Source organism: Orbicella faveolata, unplaced genomic scaffold (assembly GCF_042242905.1).
Source record: "Orbicella faveolata isolate gen_17 unplaced genomic scaffold, um_ofav_v1 contig_1, whole genome shotgun sequence".
Taxonomy (NCBI): Eukaryota; Metazoa; Cnidaria; class Anthozoa; order Scleractinia; family Merulinidae; genus Orbicella; species Orbicella faveolata.
The window spans coordinates 13,774,517-13,793,420 of NW_028301536.1; the positions used below are offsets into that span (position 1 = coordinate 13,774,517).

The 18,904-nt window shown below is 40.1% G+C and overlaps 1 protein-coding gene and 1 long non-coding RNA gene across 2 annotated transcripts; both read left to right on the plus strand.

The window, feature by feature from the left end:
• Positions 1-1,205: 1,205 nt before the first annotated feature.
• Positions 1,206-17,362, plus strand: LOC110061316 (uncharacterized). Its single transcript, XM_089290605.1, has 12 exons — positions 1,206-1,919; positions 2,573-2,663; positions 3,147-3,230; positions 4,808-4,909; positions 10,870-11,007; positions 11,705-11,929; positions 12,181-12,252; positions 12,366-12,440; positions 13,134-13,223; positions 13,978-14,040; positions 14,370-14,438; positions 15,154-17,362. The coding sequence occupies exons 1-12, from the start codon at positions 1,495-1,497 to the stop codon at positions 17,098-17,100; spliced, it is 3,381 nt and encodes a 1,126-aa protein (XP_089146731.1). The 5' UTR covers positions 1,206-1,494; the 3' UTR covers positions 17,101-17,362.
• On the plus strand, positions 4,975-8,158 carry LOC149118166 (uncharacterized). Its single transcript, XR_016207543.1, has 3 exons — positions 4,975-5,515; positions 5,670-5,730; positions 6,618-8,158. It is a non-coding gene; the product is annotated as an uncharacterized LOC149118166 (long non-coding RNA).
• Positions 17,363-18,904: the final 1,542 nt, after the last annotated feature.

Below are 18,904 nucleotides of genomic sequence, written 5' to 3' on the forward strand. Positions count from 1 at the left end.
TGATTGGCTCATTTTTATCATCAATAAGAGTACAGACGGATTAAAATTTTAATTTATGCAAGCTTTCAAGTTCAAATTTCAGCTGTCATACTGTCAACTTTTTAACCAATGAGATTTTATGGACTTTTTTAAGTAGCCAATCAAAAAGCGAGAAAAGCTATTGACAACGTTCGCGTCATTTTGAATAAAATTCACATATCTTTGTTGACAGTAAGTTTACGCGTCTTTTCCCCTGATTTATTCCCGGCATTTGACCAGTTTGGGGTCTTGTTATTGTAAAAAACAAATTGACATCAGTTTTTTATGCGTCTGTCCTATTATTGATGAGAAATTTCGTCATAACATTGTCAAAGTTTACCGCACTTAAGATTGTCATCTTCATGAATATGGTTGTGCAATAATGCAATTGATTGTGAGTGCTCATGCAAATTCTGTTACTGAAAGTCTTTTGCTGGAAAAGGAATGTTCAAAAGTGTAAATGATTGTTGTTTCGTGACAACGAATTTTATTTCGACTAAAATGAAAATACATTTACAGCCAATGAATGTCAAAGGAAGGTATTGTTTATCTTTTGATGATTTTGAATGCTAATACATATGCAAATGTTATTCTTGAACCTTCCTTACGCGCAAATGAAGGTCATAATGGTGTTAATGAGAGTATGTTGACCATAATGAAACAAATTTGGACTCAAATGAATGGATATATTCTGTAAATGAACAGCAAAATGAGTAGTTGATACTTATACTTATGCTTCCATCGCAAGTGAAACCGGGCTTTACAAAATGCTCCAACTGAGCTGTAGTGGTCCCCCCACGGTCGGCCCCCGAAGCGAATTTAAGACATTTTGAGAGCTCCTGAAAGACGACAATCCGAAGCTTTTTGAAGTGACCAGAAAACTTTTATTGAGGTAAGCGAAACCAACTCGCATGGCTCGCTGACTCGCTTAAAATAAGAATATTCAGCCTCGGCCGGACAAACAATGTACAAGTAAAACAATAAAACAAACAAACAATAAAAACAAGTGGCAAGCCTATTTAACACGTGATTAGTTTCTAGACGTGCGGAAAAGCTATTTAGGCTGTATTTTGGCTAAACCAGAGGAGAGCTGTTAGGGACGCTAAAAGCGCTGTTGCGACGATTTTGTTTATATTAAAAACGCACCAAAATTGATTTTTATGTTACCATTTATTATGTAGTTAAAGGATCTTTATAAGTATGTTTGCTTTCCTGTGTGTGAAGGCCGACTTCTAAGGAAATCTGCGAAGAAATATCTTTTCCTTCTTTTACCGAAAAATGCTGATGTCAGCATTTTTATTCGAGGTTAATTATCTCGAAAAAATGCCTGGCTACCCCTAGTTTTCTTTGTGGATTCCAATAGTCCCTGCTAATATCTACTTTTTTCATTTGACGAAAACCGGTAGTAGGCATGGCACTGTCCTTCAGGCCGGAGGGCCTTCAACGCTGTTGGTATCCTACGTCGTGTAGGTGGCTATGAAAGATCAGACTTGTCGCCCAAAATTTACCCACAATTCTTGCATTCGCAGAGCCGGTCACATGCGAAACAAGATGTCGTCCTTTTCGCATTACAACGAAAGAGGAGTTATTCGAGATATCCATTCTCTTGCCGAGGTTATTCTCCTCGATCACTCTTACGCCAAACCGTGGTCTGCACATCCAGATGCTTCTAAAGTGCGTCCAGTGAAAACGTTGTTTCTGCCCAGAGAAGACGTAGAAAACTTGCCCTCGATATCCGATGATGAGGAAATCGATGTTTGTGAACCGGTCGCCTCCTCGTGTTCTACGAATATTATGTACGATACGGCCAAAGCTAAAGCAGTGATGGCTGAATGCGAGAAGTATGTGAGTACTGTGTCTAGTAAAAAGACTCCAGACACATGGGAAGAACAAATTTCGAGGTATGTTGTGTGGTTAATTTTTCATAAAATATGCACGTGTTAAATGGTTGACAGCTTTTGACAAGACTAATTCGATCAACAAAATAGAAGGTGCTTTTGAAAATTGTCATTTCCATTCTCAACCCCACAGTCGCTAGGAATAACTAAAGGAATCAGCAGGGTTTTCTTATTAAAGTGAATTCTTGAAGCAGATCGCTGAATTGAGGATGAAAAAAATTATGAGAAATACTAGTGGATTGCTTCGTGACAGATACCTACATGTGCATTCGCTTGCCAGTGACTTACTTGTAGACGTATAGAATATCTTAAATCCGTGGTACTAACTGACAACAATAACAACAACATCTCTATTTTCTCATTTATAAATATAAATATTAAAACATTTTTAGTTTTTGTGCAAAAATATACTCGAAACCTAATTAATGTGGATAGAACAGTTATCAGGAAGTCCAATTCATGTATGTATTTGTATCAAGTTCTAAAGTAACTAGTAGTCACTAGGGAGAAGTCATTATTTGTAGACAGCTCCGATGCTAACTCATCGGCAACTGCATTACACTTAGAACTATTACATTTAAATGTTCAGTAGTCATCTAAATGAATTGCCATTAAATCAGCAATAATTTTCAAGATGTCATTTGATCTCGTAACAGGAATGGCTGGGGAACCAAGCAGAGTGTCTCGTTTGACAAAGTTACAAAAGTTCTCTCCAATTTGCGGCTAGCAAGGTTGACTTATGAAGGGGTAAGATTTTTCACTGACTGTCATTAGTAAAATTCTGCTAGGTACCCTAATGCTGCTATCTGGTTGGCTGAGCTATGACCTATCAGAACACTAGTGAGTGTTTCTTTCAAGGGTCTATGGAATGATGGTTACTCGCGTAAATTTTATGTTCGGCATAAGGCTGAGAGGGAAGGCTGCTGTCAGTTTCTAGGGTCCAAAACATAACCATTTTATTGTGTTGTACCAGAACATATCCATACCTTCCCCACAGACAAGGCTGTGGTCCAAGAAAATTAAAAGGAGCCTGAAGGCTCCTAACCATGAGATCCTGGGTGCCCAGCACTTATGCTGATGTGAAAAGAATAAGTTTTTCCAGTAGTCTAAAGGCAAAAGTTAGTTGCCTTTGGCACCTGGGTGCTTAAACTAGAGCACAGATTTTTGCTGTGACCTTCTCCCTCCTGAAAATGCCAGTCTACACTGTAGCCTCATACTTTTCTTCCACAGCTTCCAAATGAGCCAGTGATGAGACGAATAACTACAGACAAGGCAACCAAAAGAACAAGACAAATTCTGAGTGAGACAGAATGGGTGAGTTTAGATTTGTATTGAATATCATGCACTGAAATGTTTAATGCACCTGCTACACATGGTACATTTTGTTTTGAAGCCAACCATCAAAATAAAAAATGTGTTGCTTTTTAAAAACCTTTTGTACTGATGAGTGAAACATTTATTTTGTAATTAATTTTGATAACAAACTGCTTATTAACTGCGAGTGAGGTCTTTATGGGGAAATCTCGAACTGAGACCTTACCTTATTGACTGAGCGATAGACTGAATGTCCATGGTTAATAAATTGTTTATTATTGGCTTTTTGCTTTGCTTTTACAGGCCTGTGATCGGCTGGCCTATGGGCATTATGGGAGAATAATGTCCTAGAATTAGCCAATCAGAGCGTGTTTTATATCGGCCACAAACACAAGCCATATAATAAAATGCATGAATGCCTTAGTTATTTCTACATACAAATTAATATGTTTGCACAATACTTTTAATACACTGTAAAGTTCACCACTGACATGAATAGTTACCTTTGAAATTATACCCTGCTCAGCAGAAACCTCTATTAGATTAATGCAGACAGTAATAAAAATTTTATTTTCAATTGGTAATTTTTATTGTTAAAAATCTCTGCTAAGTGGACTGAATTTACAATGAGTTGATTGAAATGTAATGTCCATACAGAAAGATGGTTTAAAAACAATATTAATATGTAAACTTGAGTTCAGGTTAGCTTGGTTACTTAATAGTTTATGGAAATTTATAAATGAATTTATAAGTAAGTAAATCTAGTTTCACTGCATACTATGGTCTTCTCAGCGCAATTAAAAATAAATGGACAATTTTGCCCACTGACAGACAGGCAAACACAGAAACAGAACTGGTACGAAAATGAACAAAATCTTTCCAATGCTGCGCTGCACAAAATTATTGTCGAGAACAAATTCCAACCACCCACCAATGAAAACCAAATCATTAGCGAGGGAGTGGAGCCTTCTGAAATCCAAAAATTATATAACTGGCCTTTCTCAATTACCAAAAATACAGAGTTAAAAATGTTTTGAACAATTCAAGATAAACCACTATGTCATCTACACTTAAGACAAACTTAAAAGAGCCAACATAAGATCTGATGATTTATGCTATCTATGTAAAAGTGAACAGCATACAATCCCGCATATGTTTTTAAAGTGCTCCCATGTAGCTTTATTTTGGAATGAATTTTTTGACTGGTGGTCGCAAGTCGCAAACAACATCAACCCCTAAGCTTGGCTTTGCTGGTGGTAAAATACTTTATTTACAAATGTAACTTGAATGAATGATCTTTACTCTTCTCACTGTTTAAGATACAGCTTTGAGAAAACATAATGGCTGTAAGATGCATTGCAATAAAAAACAAAACTACCATGCTCTTTAATGACCAATGGAAATGCCTTATATTAAAAGATTTTGTCCAGAAATTTTGTCACCACCAACATCTCAATAGGATAAATTAATTTACCTACTTTGCGTCAATGTTCTCATGTTTTTTAAAATTTATAATCAGTAGCACCTAATTTACATGTATACTGTACAGTGTTTGAAACTTGTAATCTTTTCCCTAGGATCCAAACTTAATGAAGTGGCTTCACAGTACTCTATTAGATGGCTTGAGTATTCCTCTTTTGGCTTGTTATCTTGATGTACTGCAGAACTTGAGAGCCAAGGTGAGAGTCTGTCCTTAATACTTGAGCAAATATTTTACTGCATTGCAAACGCATACATGTACCATGTACACTCTATGTGTGTTTTTTAGTGTTTGCTGAATGTTGTGAACGTGACATTGAGTGTGAGTGAAGTTGTCAATGGAGGGTTACCTGTATTGTCATCCTGGCTAGCCCTGCAACCTGGCAAAATGAACTAAATCTGGTATTGTAATTGGCTACCCTTGCAGGAAGGTGGTGCTTTCTTGCCCGCAACCGGTTACCCTCTGTTTCCTTCTTTTGTGCATTTTTGTGGGCCTCTACTGCTTCTTGGTTTTTGTTACCAGGCAAAAAAGAACTTAAGCTGATATCCAGCCATCTTGACCTCAGGCTTGGTCAATAATCTATACATCTGCCAGTGGCCGGCACGGCGGAAAAACCGCTGATTGGCTGAAAAATCTGTTGTCTTGGAGCATGCTCAAGCGCTCGCCGCTGACAATTTGCGGCTGCATACGAGTTTCGAAAATGTCTGAACATTTTGCAAGCGGGAGCATCGAACAGCAAGATATATTGTGGATTTTTACCCAGTTAGAACCTCTACTTGTCACAGAGAATGCGGATTAAGCAAAAGTAAGTATGTTGCAAATGTTAGCCTGGTTTTTTCGCTTTCTTTGTGTGTTATTCTTTGTGTCGTGATTTGTTTTGTCCGTTGGTGTCGTGTTCATTTTGTGCCTAACAGATCGAAGCACCTGCTTAGTTTATTTACAATACTCTTCTGCTGCAGATATTGGTGTACAGATGACTTAACACAATGAACACAGCATAATGGAAAGCTATGTTGAAAGGTAAGCCAAGTTTTCCTTCCTTTCCTTCCGTAAATGGTTGATTTTTGCAAGTGGCAACATTTTCTAGTTCGTGTGTGGCTTCGGAAACTTTTTGGCTCGATGAGTCTGCATTTTAAAAGTTGAATATTTTGTTCACGATCATTTGAATTACCCGTCATACCTCGACTTGCCTCTGGGAAGAGACCCGTTAGGTTTTTTGTCAGCCATGTTCATATAAATAAGTGACGAAAACCGTTGACACTGTACTGTAAATGAGCTTAATTTTTTTAGATTTAAGGATATAGATCTTACATGCAATGAATGTTTTAAAAGCGTAGCCAACTGATGTTCAGTCCGGATATCAGCGTACTATTCAAGATGACACATTTCTTTCTACGTTTGGATATATCCTCTGGCTTGTGTTGTCTACAATTTAAAAGTTCTTGCAGCGGTGCAAGAATCTAATATGAGAGACGTACACTAAGTTTTTTATTTTGTTGTTATTGAATGGACTAATTTCGTGGTTTTGAAAGAGTTTGAAAAGTTATCTTGTAAAATTATTTTTTGACCTGAAGGTAGACCTTTTTGGGTTTAATTAGTCTGATGATGATGAGGTTAATGAAATATTTTTATTTAGTGATTTATTATTGAGTGAAACCTCAAGAAGAAACAATCCTTTTGTTGTACTTCATGATTTAAATTTCCCAGTTACAAAATGACTGAGGTATTCACAATATAGGTTGAAAGAAGTTGCGTAGTCCTCAATGCCCTACGCAGTATTGTATAATGTATGAACAGTGCAGATACTAAGTTAATGACATTTCTTCTTACAATGTAATAAGTATTCAAAGGATGAAGCCAAAGTATAGATTAATTTAATTTTACATTTTTCCTCTTTTTTTAGACAGTTAGACCTCAGATTTTCACAGCTCTCCTCCTCTCTTTCACTGACTTGATTCTCTGGCTGGAGACAGTGTGACGTGGCCGGCCATGTACATCAACTTGAAGATTGAAGTTTTTTTCATGGATGAAATGAATGCCATCTTCCTTGGAGAGGATACTAAATGATATGTCCCCTTTCATAAAAAGATTAAGGAATAATAAAAGGGATAATTAAGGAGCCAAATGCATGGAACAAGTATTTCAGGATTGCCCAGTAATTAATAAAGAAAAATGTTTAAAGACAGAAAAATTATAGTTTGGTAAACAACTTGGTTGGGATTTGACTTCTTAAAAATTTGTAGATCATAATATTTTGGTGTGGAAGTCTATGCGATATTTAACAATTATTCTTTGCAATGGAGGTGAATAGTGGCTGTTATTTACTGAGATTGACAAGTTTTTAGTATATGTACAAAGTGATCTCAACAACAGATGAAAAGGAAACCATTAAAAGATTGTTTAATTGACCTCTCAATTCATGCGTGGAAAACAGGCAAGCAGCATGAGGTAAGGTAAGGTAAAGTCTGCATGCGAGCCAAGTGGCCCATCAGGCCGGAGCTAATTCCGGTTTCTGTAGCATGGAGCGACTAGGAGTATTTTTACTCACCCCTGGATGGGATGCTAGTCCATGCAAGCGGCATGAAGATGTGCACAATTCTTTACAGAATCTTCTCACATGGCAAGTCTAGTTAACCAGCGATAAAATCCTCGTTGATCACAATCTAGCCAAATGATCTTTTAACACTGTTCAAATCAGCAATCTAAATGAAAAGTCTGTTTGCAAAACAATTTCACTGTTCAATCAAAGTTTTCATTTTCACTTGAAATGAATATTGAAAATTCAAAACTTTGAAGACTTTTTTGTATTTTCTGGTACAGTATCTTCTTGTATTCTCAGGATTTCCGTTTCAGAAACACTGGCAGAACATAAGTTTTCGCCGGCCATTTTGTTGTTTGGATCACGCATCATTCACTCGTTAGGGAGTGAATAATTATCAATTATTCCACGAGAGCGTGTTGGATATGAGATAATAGATAGCCAACAAGGCGCGTAGCGCTGAGTTGGCTTTAATCTTCTCATATCCAACAGGCATGAGTGGCATGATTGTTTTATTAAAAAGGCCCCCAAAATATATAAAACTAGACTTAAATAACAATAAAACTGCTCAAAAAATCATGCATACGCTTTCCATATTTGTAGAGCATGGTATAATGGCTCATAACCCCTGATGGCTAAAACAATGAAAACTCTCAAATTGCATTATCCAATGATCCAGTTTTTTAATGATGCTCATTGCTTGTGTGTTTGTGTTGGATTTTATTTTTATTTCAGTTTAGTTTTCTATATTTGGGGGGTGTCTTTAATGAAACAATTCAAGTCACGCTTGTTTGGTCTCTTTGTTTGAGAATGGGAGAGGTTAACTTAACAATAGTTTTTACATTTAGTTATTTCGGAATTGCAAATCTCTAAGTTGCATTTTAATCAGATAAACATTTTGCTGAGACATCATTGCCTGATCTGATTAATTTACCAAAAAGTGAATTGTGTTGCTAGAAGATAACCATATCCACCTCAAGGGAGGTCAATGGAAATTCTGGGAGTTGGGGGTGGGGGGGGGGGGGGGGGGCGGAGAGAATTCGAAACTTAAAATTTTGAAAAGGAAAGTATGAAGGTGAACTGGCATTTTCAGTGGGGTGTTCAGAGGAAGGGGTTTGCTCCAAATGCATGTGTTATGATATGAGCCCTTGTTGCTTCACTGATGTTGATAGAGATTTGAATATCTTCTATATCTGCTACAGTCTTAATTTCTGCAGTAGTGGGTTATCAGCCCTCAGCCCAACACCCAACCTAGAAAGCCAGGTGATCACAATTTGTCTGGTCCCTATCCTTCAACCTACCAGAAGTACAAGACTCCAGCTGACATAGCTCATAGGGTCATGGATACAAAAACTATCCCTCCACAATAAGGTGGTGACCCCTTAAGATGGTTGGAAGTTGGGGGAGGGAGTAAACAAAATTTGGTGGCAGGGTCTGCAAGGGTATGGAATTTATCTGGAACACAATATGAAACAGTAGAATTTTGTTGCAGTGTAGACTTAAACTTACTATTGGGGGAGGAGGAGGGATGGTGCAGTTTTCATGTGTTTTCTGAAAATGGTGCTTTTTGCAAAAAGGCATGCTTTCCGACGTGGTCAGTGTAAGACACAGACTTTGGACTGCAGGTCAGGTGTTAAAATGCAGACTGTAGACCTTTTAAGTGTTACTGTGTGTTAACAGTAAACAGACCAACCTTATTCAAGCCAAAAGAAGTGAGAGTTTAGCCTAAATAGTTCTAGGGTTAGACTGAATATCACTTGGGTTAGCTGGGAAGGATCTAGGGGGCTTTGGCTGGTTCGTTTGAACCCCCTAGATTAAAAAAAAAGAAATAAAACATAACATGCTAACTTGGCTCCAGAATAACAGAAATCCCATTTCCAATTCAAGGACCACATTTCAAAAATTTCCGGCATGAAAGCCACCGGTTCCCCCACAGGGGACCGCCTTTTGGCAGTTCGTATCTCGAAACCCCTGCTCTGTATGCGCCCCAGGGTTAGCCTGAATGTTTTCTCCAGTTAGCCTGTTTAAGGTTAGCTCTCGATAAAACACGATTCAGTTATAAAGTCTGCAGTATGTATTTCCCCCTTACTCTGCAGTCTGCCGTGCACAGTCTGCGTTTTACACTGACTGAATTTCGATGTAACTACAAGATTTCACATAAACGAATGTTCCGCCAGTATAAAGTGGCACGAGAACCCCTTTTGGCAGATTGCTTTTTTCGTTAACACAATGGAGAAATGTTTGCAATATTAAACGAAGCCCGCAGCTAGCTGCGGGGAAAGCTGCGTAGCCAAGGAACAAGAATCGTAGTAAGAAGTAGCATAAGCCATAATATCAAACACAGGCTGACATAAACAAAGAGCAATTTATTTTATCCTTCAAGCTGTATTACATATACAATACAACTTTCTACAATGCCATATTAAACCTCTATAAACTTGCTACAAGTTTTCAGCTCAAATCAGTACATGGCATCCACTGAAGCGGCAAAACAAGGCACGAATGAATAGCACACAAGCGAAACACACAACAAAATTAGGCATTAGTGTGTACTACTTACGAATTCGTCCTCTACTTTTCTTTCTTCAGGCAACGATACAAAAGTTCATAAACAAATAGCATTTTAAAATTTTCATCAGCACGAAAAAAAAGTCATATTTTATATGTTCCGTAAAATTAAACAAGCTACAAGAAATTGCGGTTCAAAACCTTAAAGAACTTGACACGACCTTAAGAAAAGGAAACACGGTACCTCGGGTGAATTTGGAAAAGCTGAAAGTTTCCTTTCGGAAGAGCTGTCTTTATCGCCTGAGAAAACTGACAACACCGTTTCGATCCTCTCGATCACAGTCAAAACATCAGCACGGATCATTGCCCAAGGTAGCCGAGTTGTTTGTAACTGCCTTGAACGAGCAAGATGTTGCCAAAAGCCATGACAATGACATGTTCGTTTTTGATTCGTCGTCCACCATTTTGAAAATGGAAAGGCGGGAAGACGAACCGAAATCTACTGCGCATGAGCAGCGGTTTTTCCGCCGTGCCCCAGTGGCCCGTAAATGTCAGAGTTTATCCTGGTTTCCAGACAATGAAGTGTGAAGCAACTATTCCTTTTGAATGAAATTCTTGTTCCATCACAAGTTGAACCCCAGCATTTTGGCATGGTATTACTTAATACTGTACCCATTATTTTACAATCCTGGGCCCAGGTGTTATCCAGTGGATAGCATTTTCTGCCCTTTGAACAACTGGAGCCTAGTTGGAGAGAGGTACTTTGAAAATATAGTGTTTTGCCCAAGAACACAAAGCAGTTACACAGTTAGTGCTGGAATCAGCTTGACTGCTAAACCTAGAGTTCAAGGTGGCAGCCATAAGGGCACTGTTTCTTCCACTTCACTGTGCAAAGAAGTAGTAATGCTGTACTCCTAGCTGCTTCATGTTGCTGATAATCCATCAGGCAGCTGTGATATCACTGATTGAAAGTAATTCAGTCTTAAATACTTGATAAAGAAAGCTCCCTTTTGCAGTACATGTGCTGAAAGCAATTTAGGCTGAGATTAGTTGCATCAGTCTGAACATATAACATAGTTGAAACAGCTTAATTTTGATTATTTTTCTTGCAGGTTCCAACTCTTGTTGATCGAATGCTTACACAGCCTTCTAGTCAGCGTCGTGGACTGGCAGCGAGCTCAGAAGCCCTTAGCTTACTTCTCAAAAGACCTTGGGACCCGGCCCATGGACTGGTCACACAACATAAACAGGTACTGCCTGAGTTAACACCCTTTTATTGCTGCTACTGAGGTTAACATGCCACAGAGGTTTTAAAAGCTCTCATAACATACGTTGTGCATGTATTTTTTTCAGGAAGAAATGTAGGGTGCTGGAAATGGTCATAAAATGTCTGTTTTATGGTTTATTAATTTATTACTGTTTTTATAGCTGTTTCTTTTTGTATTGTTCACTGTTTAGTGATGACTGTATCAGACCCTTTTTGTGCAGGGTTACCATGTTACTTGTATTTGTTTTTACAGAATGATGTGCACCTTTAGAAAACCTACTTATATTTTGTACTGGAATGCAGCCATTTCGAAATGGAATGGAATGAATATGAACCTATAGCTGACAATATTGCTGTCTTAACTTGATTACATGTATTTCCACTTCTAATAATGGAGGCTTTTGACAAACAATTACAGTAAGAACAAAAATAAATGAGCAATGATAATTTGAATGACATTTCGATGACTCATTGAAAATTCATTCAAAATTTTTATCGCTAATTCTTGTTCTAATTATTTGCCACTTCATGCTGAAATGTAAAATCAGGTGACCTAACAGGCAAGAGAAGCTGGTTCTTTCTACCATCTAGTCATGATTTGTTGCCTTTTATAACCAAACATTTTGGAAGGGCTGGGTAAGTTAAATCACAGTTTCAGTTGTCACTTTTTTGTCTTAAAGCGAAAACTTCCCGGAACGCCTTTGCTGTTGGTCGTGCCAAGTGGTCCTACAACAAGTATCAGTTCTGGGACGTCATCCAAACGTGCTCGCTTCTGGCACAACCATCTGTCTGTCCTTGGCAAGGTTGTTCCTGTCACTATGCACACAAGCAATGGAGGCAGTGGAGTGTCTATCAGTCAGTGTCTGGATCACATTATTGGTGCGGTTAGGATCAAAGTATTGGAGGTAAAAAAAATATGTATTACTAATTGGTTACATTCAGAAATCTTTTTACAGGCAATATTCCTAGCAATATTCCTAGCCATGACAAATGCTTGTGTGCCTGGAGTGGTGGCCACTGGACTCTCCTTATAGTATCAGGGCTACACATGTACATTGTGGTGTACATGTAGAAAGAAAAGAAAGTGCATATGAACTCATCTGTGTTTGATGTTTCATATCAACCTAATTGTTTTCAACTTTGTTTTATTTTTCAGCTGAGGAGTCATTTTCCCAATCGTCCCATTATTCTGCTGGGTTGGTCAGTTGGTGCTTTAGTGTCCTGTCAGGTATGCAATTACAAAGAGGTTCAAAATTCAAGCAGGTCAACTGTAAGTTGTACACTGTACCATAGTTAAACTTGGCATTTCTGTAAACTATGCCCTGTTTTTTTTACTGTTAGGTGGCATTGATGGAATCAGTGTGTGCCGTCGTGTGTCTTGGTTTCCCAATCACTGGTCTAAGTGGTGTAAGAGTGGTGAGTACATGAACTTTGTAGTACTGTGCAAGAGTAAGTCACTACATCTCATCACATTTCTAAACAGACCTACAATGTATCACTATTTTTTAGACTATTTGTCTTTATTTATGTTCCTCGTCACTAACGGTTGCTGCTACATTCCTTTCCTTTTGTTTTGATCAAATAATCACTGATATCTTCAGGCCAAAATGGTGACAGTGTGCTGTTTGCCTAAACACTGCCAGATCATTTCAATTCCTGAGCTTAGATCCTCCTTTCATGTACAGTGATATTTTACTTAAGTTTCCAGAACAAGCTTGTCTTATTTGGGTAAAACTTTGTTTAATTTTGATGTTTGGTGAGCATCAAATTCAAAAGGTGATGTTGTTAAGATCTATTTGACATTTCTTATTCTGGGGACATGAGAAGACACATCTTCTGATTGGCGTACAATAATATTGTTGCAGCAAATTTTGGCACGACTGGCTCAATTTTGAAGCTGGCACTGGCTAAATCATGCAAAGAAATGTGGTTTAGGTTTAAGCAGCTGTTAGTGGGGTAAGCATTGCATGTTAACCCAAGTAGCAACTGCAAAGGAGACTACCCTAGCTGAGTATTTCTCTATTCTCCTCACCTTATCCATTGATAATGTAGTGTTGTTGTAAGGAGAAATATTATCTTGGTCACATGTTGGTATTTGTTTCCTTGCAGGGTGTAGAAGATCCTCTTCTGGAGCTGAAGACACCCACTTTGTTTATTATTGGTTCACATTCAACTCTCACATCCCAAGAAGATGTTGAGGTACAAGTGTTTCTCATTGTTGTCTTTGCAACGCCTGAAACAAACAGTTCATGTGGTTGGATTTGCTGACAGAACAACCTCTAAATTGCTTGAGACTTCTTGCTATTCTTTTCTGTAGAAGAAGTAGTGTAATGTGCATTGTGCAGTTCAGGAAAATAGCCATACTCCCCCCCACAGAAGGGATTGGAATTTCCCTGGGGGTGGGGGGTCTTTGAGACCACAACATTTAAAGACATGTATGAAGCTCAATTGGAATTTTCAGAGGGTTGAGGGGTCATAGAAGAAATCTCTTCCATGGGGGAGGTATGGGTATTTTCTGGAACTACACATTGTATTGTTAAGGTGTGAAATGTGTGTAGATGAGCATCAAAGATACAGTCTCATCAAATTAAAAACACTTATAATTAATTGTTACAATCAAAGGAAATGAGATTCACTCTCTTGGTTTTGAAACAATTGACAAATTATCCACAGTTCCTCATCAAATTATAATAATTCATCATTGATTCCGTACACATTTACCTATCTCAACACTTATGATTTTACCCTTCCTCTATTTGTTTACAATAGTAAAGATGTCTACATTCTAACAGAAAATTACAAATTGTCTTCCTAGAGGAGTTTATCCAGCTGACACAATTTACCTGTCAACAACATGATTTAAAGAAGTTTCTCCACGTTTTGGGCCTAATAATTTATTATACATTCTTTCTGTCCTTACCTTTGTGTGTGTGTGTGTGTTTGTTTGTTACAGGAAATGCGTGAAAAGATGAAAACAGACACTAGTCTGCTGGTGGTAGGAGGGGCAGATGAACAGGTCAGTGAAGTCAGCATAAGAGATATCTTTTGGTTGTTGTTCAGTGGTTTTCAGCAAAACTGCGTTCCCTGGGAACGAGGTTGTTTTGAGCAGTTATGTGGTTGTCACGCACTCTTAGATAACAGCAATACGTGATAATCCAGATAATAACTACAAATAAGATATGAATCTGGCACGCTTTTCAGATTTCAGTAGGTCCCTTTCTTCGAGTGGATGCTTTTTCTAATTCTCCTCCCCTGTTTGTTTGAGAGCGTTTGGATAACTTTAGGAGAAATAAGATGTCAGATGCAGCTATGACTGAGTTTTATATCATCTACTTTACGTTCTAGTTACGTTTGACTCGAGCTAAAAAGAAACAGGAGGGTCTCACACAAAGCATGGTGGATCGCTTGATCATGGTATGTGTTTCTTTTGAAGCAAATGCGAATATGGCTGTGTTATAATACAGTGGAATCTCGATTCCTCGAACCCTCATTTTTTCGAACCTCCCGATAACTCGAACCAAAAGTTGTTCCCCCTCCACAGTCGAACACTGTAATTTTACCCCCGATTTCTCGAACTCCGATTTTTCGAACCAATTTTTCTTTCCCTTGGAGGTTCGAAAAATCGGGGTTCCGCTGTATGGTCAAATAATTACACTATGCTACTAAATATAGCAAGCGAAACCTTACAAAAATTTACGAGAACTACGTGATGAAGTTCTTCGAAATTTGAAACAGTGACTGGACGGTACATGCAAGACTTTGTAAATCGTTTTACCATATTTCCTTTGCATCTATGTAATGCTCGACCACGTATCGTCACCCTGTGCTTTTCGTCGCACAATACATTTATTCGTAGAATCGTTGCGTGACACTTTTAATTAGTAAGTTATGTTAGCAAGAAACGTTAGTATTTATTCGTAGCCCTAGTATTATAGGAAGTGTTTTTAATTGTGTTGTAAGTAGCTGTGTGTGCCCATATTGTATTATAAGTAGCTGTAGCATTGTAAGTGGTGTAATTTTATTGTAAAATTAAAAAAAAAAAAATAGAATCGTCGCGTTACAGTCTAAAAGAGAGACGAGAGTCACGCAAATATGCGTTGTAATTGTGACGTTTGATGTTTGTTTTTAGGACGAGATTGGTGACTTCTTAGGCCTTGTTTTGACGAGTATGAACAACAACAGCGCACACAACAGAAATGATTCCTCGGATATAGATGAGGTGGACGTTCGCAAAAAGAAAAGGAAACGGTCAGTGTCGCGTGACCTGAGCTCTGAAATGGAACGCTCTGTAGGAAAGCAAGCTTTGACGTCACACGCATCAGCCAAGAAGTCCACACCTCAAAAGGCTCCCGTTCAAGATCAGGGAAAAACACTTCTTAAGCTACCCCTTGGCAACACCATGGGGGCTATAAGCAGCGTTCGTTCGCTGAGCCAGCCTAGTCCTGCTAAGCGGCCAAGGACTTCCAAGTCTAAATCAAAAACAGCCAACCCGCCTCCAAGTATCATTCACGTTACTGGAGCTACGCCTACAACTGTAGTCAGCAGTGTCCCTCAAGCCATTCCCGTGCACCCTCTGCCAGGGTTTCCTCTACCTCCTGGTGCCACTGTGACTCGCCAGGTGCCTCTGACAAGTGCTTCAGCGGCGGCGCTGGCTTCCAGTGGCAGGGGACAAACCTTCATCTCCCTTACTCCGAAGAGCTCAGACCCTGGAGCAAGGGTCACGCAGACGTTCATCACCATTCCTCGCGGGAGTTCTCCATCCGTCATGTCGTCAAGTTCAGCAACAGGACAGACAGTGCAATATATCATTAAACCTCAAAGCCAGCGTCACACTCCTGTGAACCTCAGTGCTGTTGGTGCTACCCTGACGGCTCAAGGCGCTGTTGCACCGCCCGGAGCTCAGCTGCCTGTAAGGACCATTGTATCAGCGCCAGTCAGACAAACACCTCTCTCCCAATCACCCAGCTCGTCCTTTACATCTGTAGTGAGTCTCAAGGGTGCTACTGTAACAACGCAAGCTCCCTCGTTTCCATCGGGTGCTGTACCAGTATCTAGCGCTTCCTTAGCTGCGGCATCCTCCCTTGGCAAGTTTTCCCCATCGTCAGCTGTTCTGACCTCCGGGAGACCTACTTTCACCCGTGTGGGTGAGATGTCACAACCATCAACTATCAACGTTCTGACTAAGGACGGTAACAAGCTGGTAGTGTCGCAGGCGATATCATCTGCTGGCCTCAAAGGCTCGTACAAGTTGGTCAGTGGCGCAACTGTAGCAAGTGGAGCTGGACAATCCCAAGTTGTCCTTGGCCATCCTGTCAGATCAGCTTCAGGGAGTGGTCAGACATTAGTCACTCATAAAGTGTCTGGTCCGCCAGGAACTGTCGCTACCTCGTTACCTGTGAGTCTTGCTGCGTTAGCAGGCAAACTACCGAGCAGCACCACAATATCACAACCCGGTGGTCGAGTCACTCTCGTTCAGAGCACTCGGCCAACTACCGTCGCCACACAGCCAGTAAGGACCATTCCCGGACAAGTGGTCTCTGTGCAGAGACCGGCAGCAAGCAGGACTACCAACCCGCAGACTGGCGCGGTGTCAAGTTTTCCAGGAGCAGTAACAGTTGCAAGAGCGGGAGCTACTCAGATCACGGGGGTCATCTCTTCTGGCTCGCCCGTTACTAACCTTCAGACCGGAACAGCCTTTGTGGTTGGTAAAACGCTTGGCAATCCTGTGGCTAGTACACAGGTAATCCCCAAGGCGGCACCCACCCTAGTCGTTTCGTCTACGGCGGTTTCTGGGACCAAAGTGGTACCCTCAGCGCAAATGGCATCAGTTCTCAACAAGACTAAGACAGTGTTGACTGCATCTGCTCCAAAACCTACGGAGTCACAGACTATTTCTACCCCTGTCACTTCAAATTTTGCTACAACTCCTGTTCAACAGATTAGGAAATCGGTAGCCACGGCTCAGGTGGCGGCTGCTGGGCAAAGTCCTGCAGTCGCACAGTCGGCTGTGAAGGAACAGACACCAGTGGCACCCAAACCTGGTGATGGCGTCGCGAAGGAGGCGGCCTCATCTTGACTTAACTTTATTGATAGTGAGAACCTAAGCCTTCAGCTGTTCTGGTGTCAGATGTAACCTCTGATTGCACTGGCAACAAAAGTAAGTTTTTCCCTTGCTAGTGATCCAGCATGAAATTATTTGAACACGAACGGTTGTAACCTTTAAAGAGACAATTTTAGGAGGCAATGATATCGACTTTGTTATTGGTGGTGAATAATTTCTCATGCTTGAACTGTAAATATGTAATTTACGTGATTATTAAAAAGAAAAGTATCCGAAATTGTGCCTAATGTGGAGTCTAGGGTGTGGATTAGATTTGATTCTGATCCGACGATTTATTTCCTGCAGCCACTTTTGGAAGTAAAGTTGGTTATCACTGTGAAGTAAGAAAAATAGTTCGTGTGCGAACAACCTAGCCTGCGTAGTTGGCGGAATTCGCGAGCGAGTGATTTTTGGTGGCGGAGCCATGAGTCATCACCAATCCTCTCGCGGCTTTGCCACTCACGTTCATGGCCTCGCCGCCAAAACAAAAGCGCGAAATCCCGAAAGCTACGCAGGCTTGCAAAACCTGTTTTCGGTTCGTCTTGCGTAAACTTGAAAGGGCGCAACGGCGTCCCCTCAGTCTGCAATACGTTTAACAATGTGCGGGTGATCAGGAAGCAAGGGGTCCGCCACCCGCCTTTTATGGACCGTTTGTCCCCTAGTAAGAGAAATATTCAAGTTATTAACCGATTCCCTTCCATACGCACACTTTTCTTTATATATTTTCTGTTATCAGGCAGCTCATCATCCTATTGGACCTTCACAAAACAATCGACTACTTTGAAACTCCGTTGAAGGTGTTAAAGCTGAGGTTACATCAATTATTTGAGGCCTTTTAAACAGCGTTCCCGCTGAAATTTGTTTTGCTGTCATTTTAAACGCGACTTGAAGGCTCGAACTGTTTCATGACTGTAGCCGCCTCCTCCACCTTCAGCGCGCTAAGCCGCCAGTCCGTAACACCATACAAAGTTGTATTTGCCCGAAGATTTTTTAGTTTTCTGCCAAATATGCGTCAAATTGAGGACGAAAATTCTAGGTATGGCGGGGGTGTTTTGCCATTGCTCTTGGGGGTAAAACTAAAAGTGCTTGAGAAGGATGCGGAACATCCGTACTTAATCCTAGATGATTGGCTAGTTAACATTCCAGGCTGTTGCCAGTCCGCAAAGAGCTTAGTGGTTTGCATGGTCATCATAATTGAATTTTGTGTCCTTACGTAATTTCCACCCCTCTTCTGTCTGGTTTCCGTTTTCTTTTCTTCATTTCCTCCGAAACGGCTGGAGACCTGCACCCACAATTCTTTTTTAATCAAATGGAAACGCCATTTGTTTTTAAAACAAAAGCGCGCAAACTTGCCCAAGCTTATTTACAGCAAGTTTTCATTGCCCGTCGCGCGCGCGGAATGCCATCTGAGAGACGAAGAAGATATTAGGGAGCTTAATTGAAGCAAACCACCACCACGACGGAAACGAGAACGTCACTAAACAAAAGGTTATAATGAGCAAAACAATAGCTGTGCACGTGCGTTATAAAGCGTTGTACATTTCTTTGCCGTCCTCTGCAAAACAACATGGTGAAATGACCAAGTTCTACGTCGTATTCCCATTTGGAATTGAACGCTCTCGATTGCATATTCTGCCTTAGCACGCTTTAAGAACCATTGGCGCATAAATTCATTTTTGACTAGGCGTCGTCCTCGGCGTCGCCGTCGTCGTTGCTTAAGCTCCTTATTACAGTTAGGTCACTCGAACTGTGTATAACTGGACATCTTTTTGTACATTTT

Bases quoted from the DNA above. Each gene is read 5' to 3' on its own strand.
- LOC110061316 (XM_089290605.1), top strand. From the start codon at position 1,495: ATGAAAGATCAGACTTGTCGCCCAAAATTTACCCACAATTCTTGCATT. The intron at 1,920-2,572 runs GTATGTTGTGTG...ATCTCGTAACAG, and splicing joins TGGGAAGAACAAATTTCGAG to GAATGGCTGGGGAACCAAGC. The intron at 14,041-14,369 runs GTCAGTGAAGTC...TTTACGTTCTAG, and splicing joins TAGGAGGGGCAGATGAACAG to TTACGTTTGACTCGAGCTAA.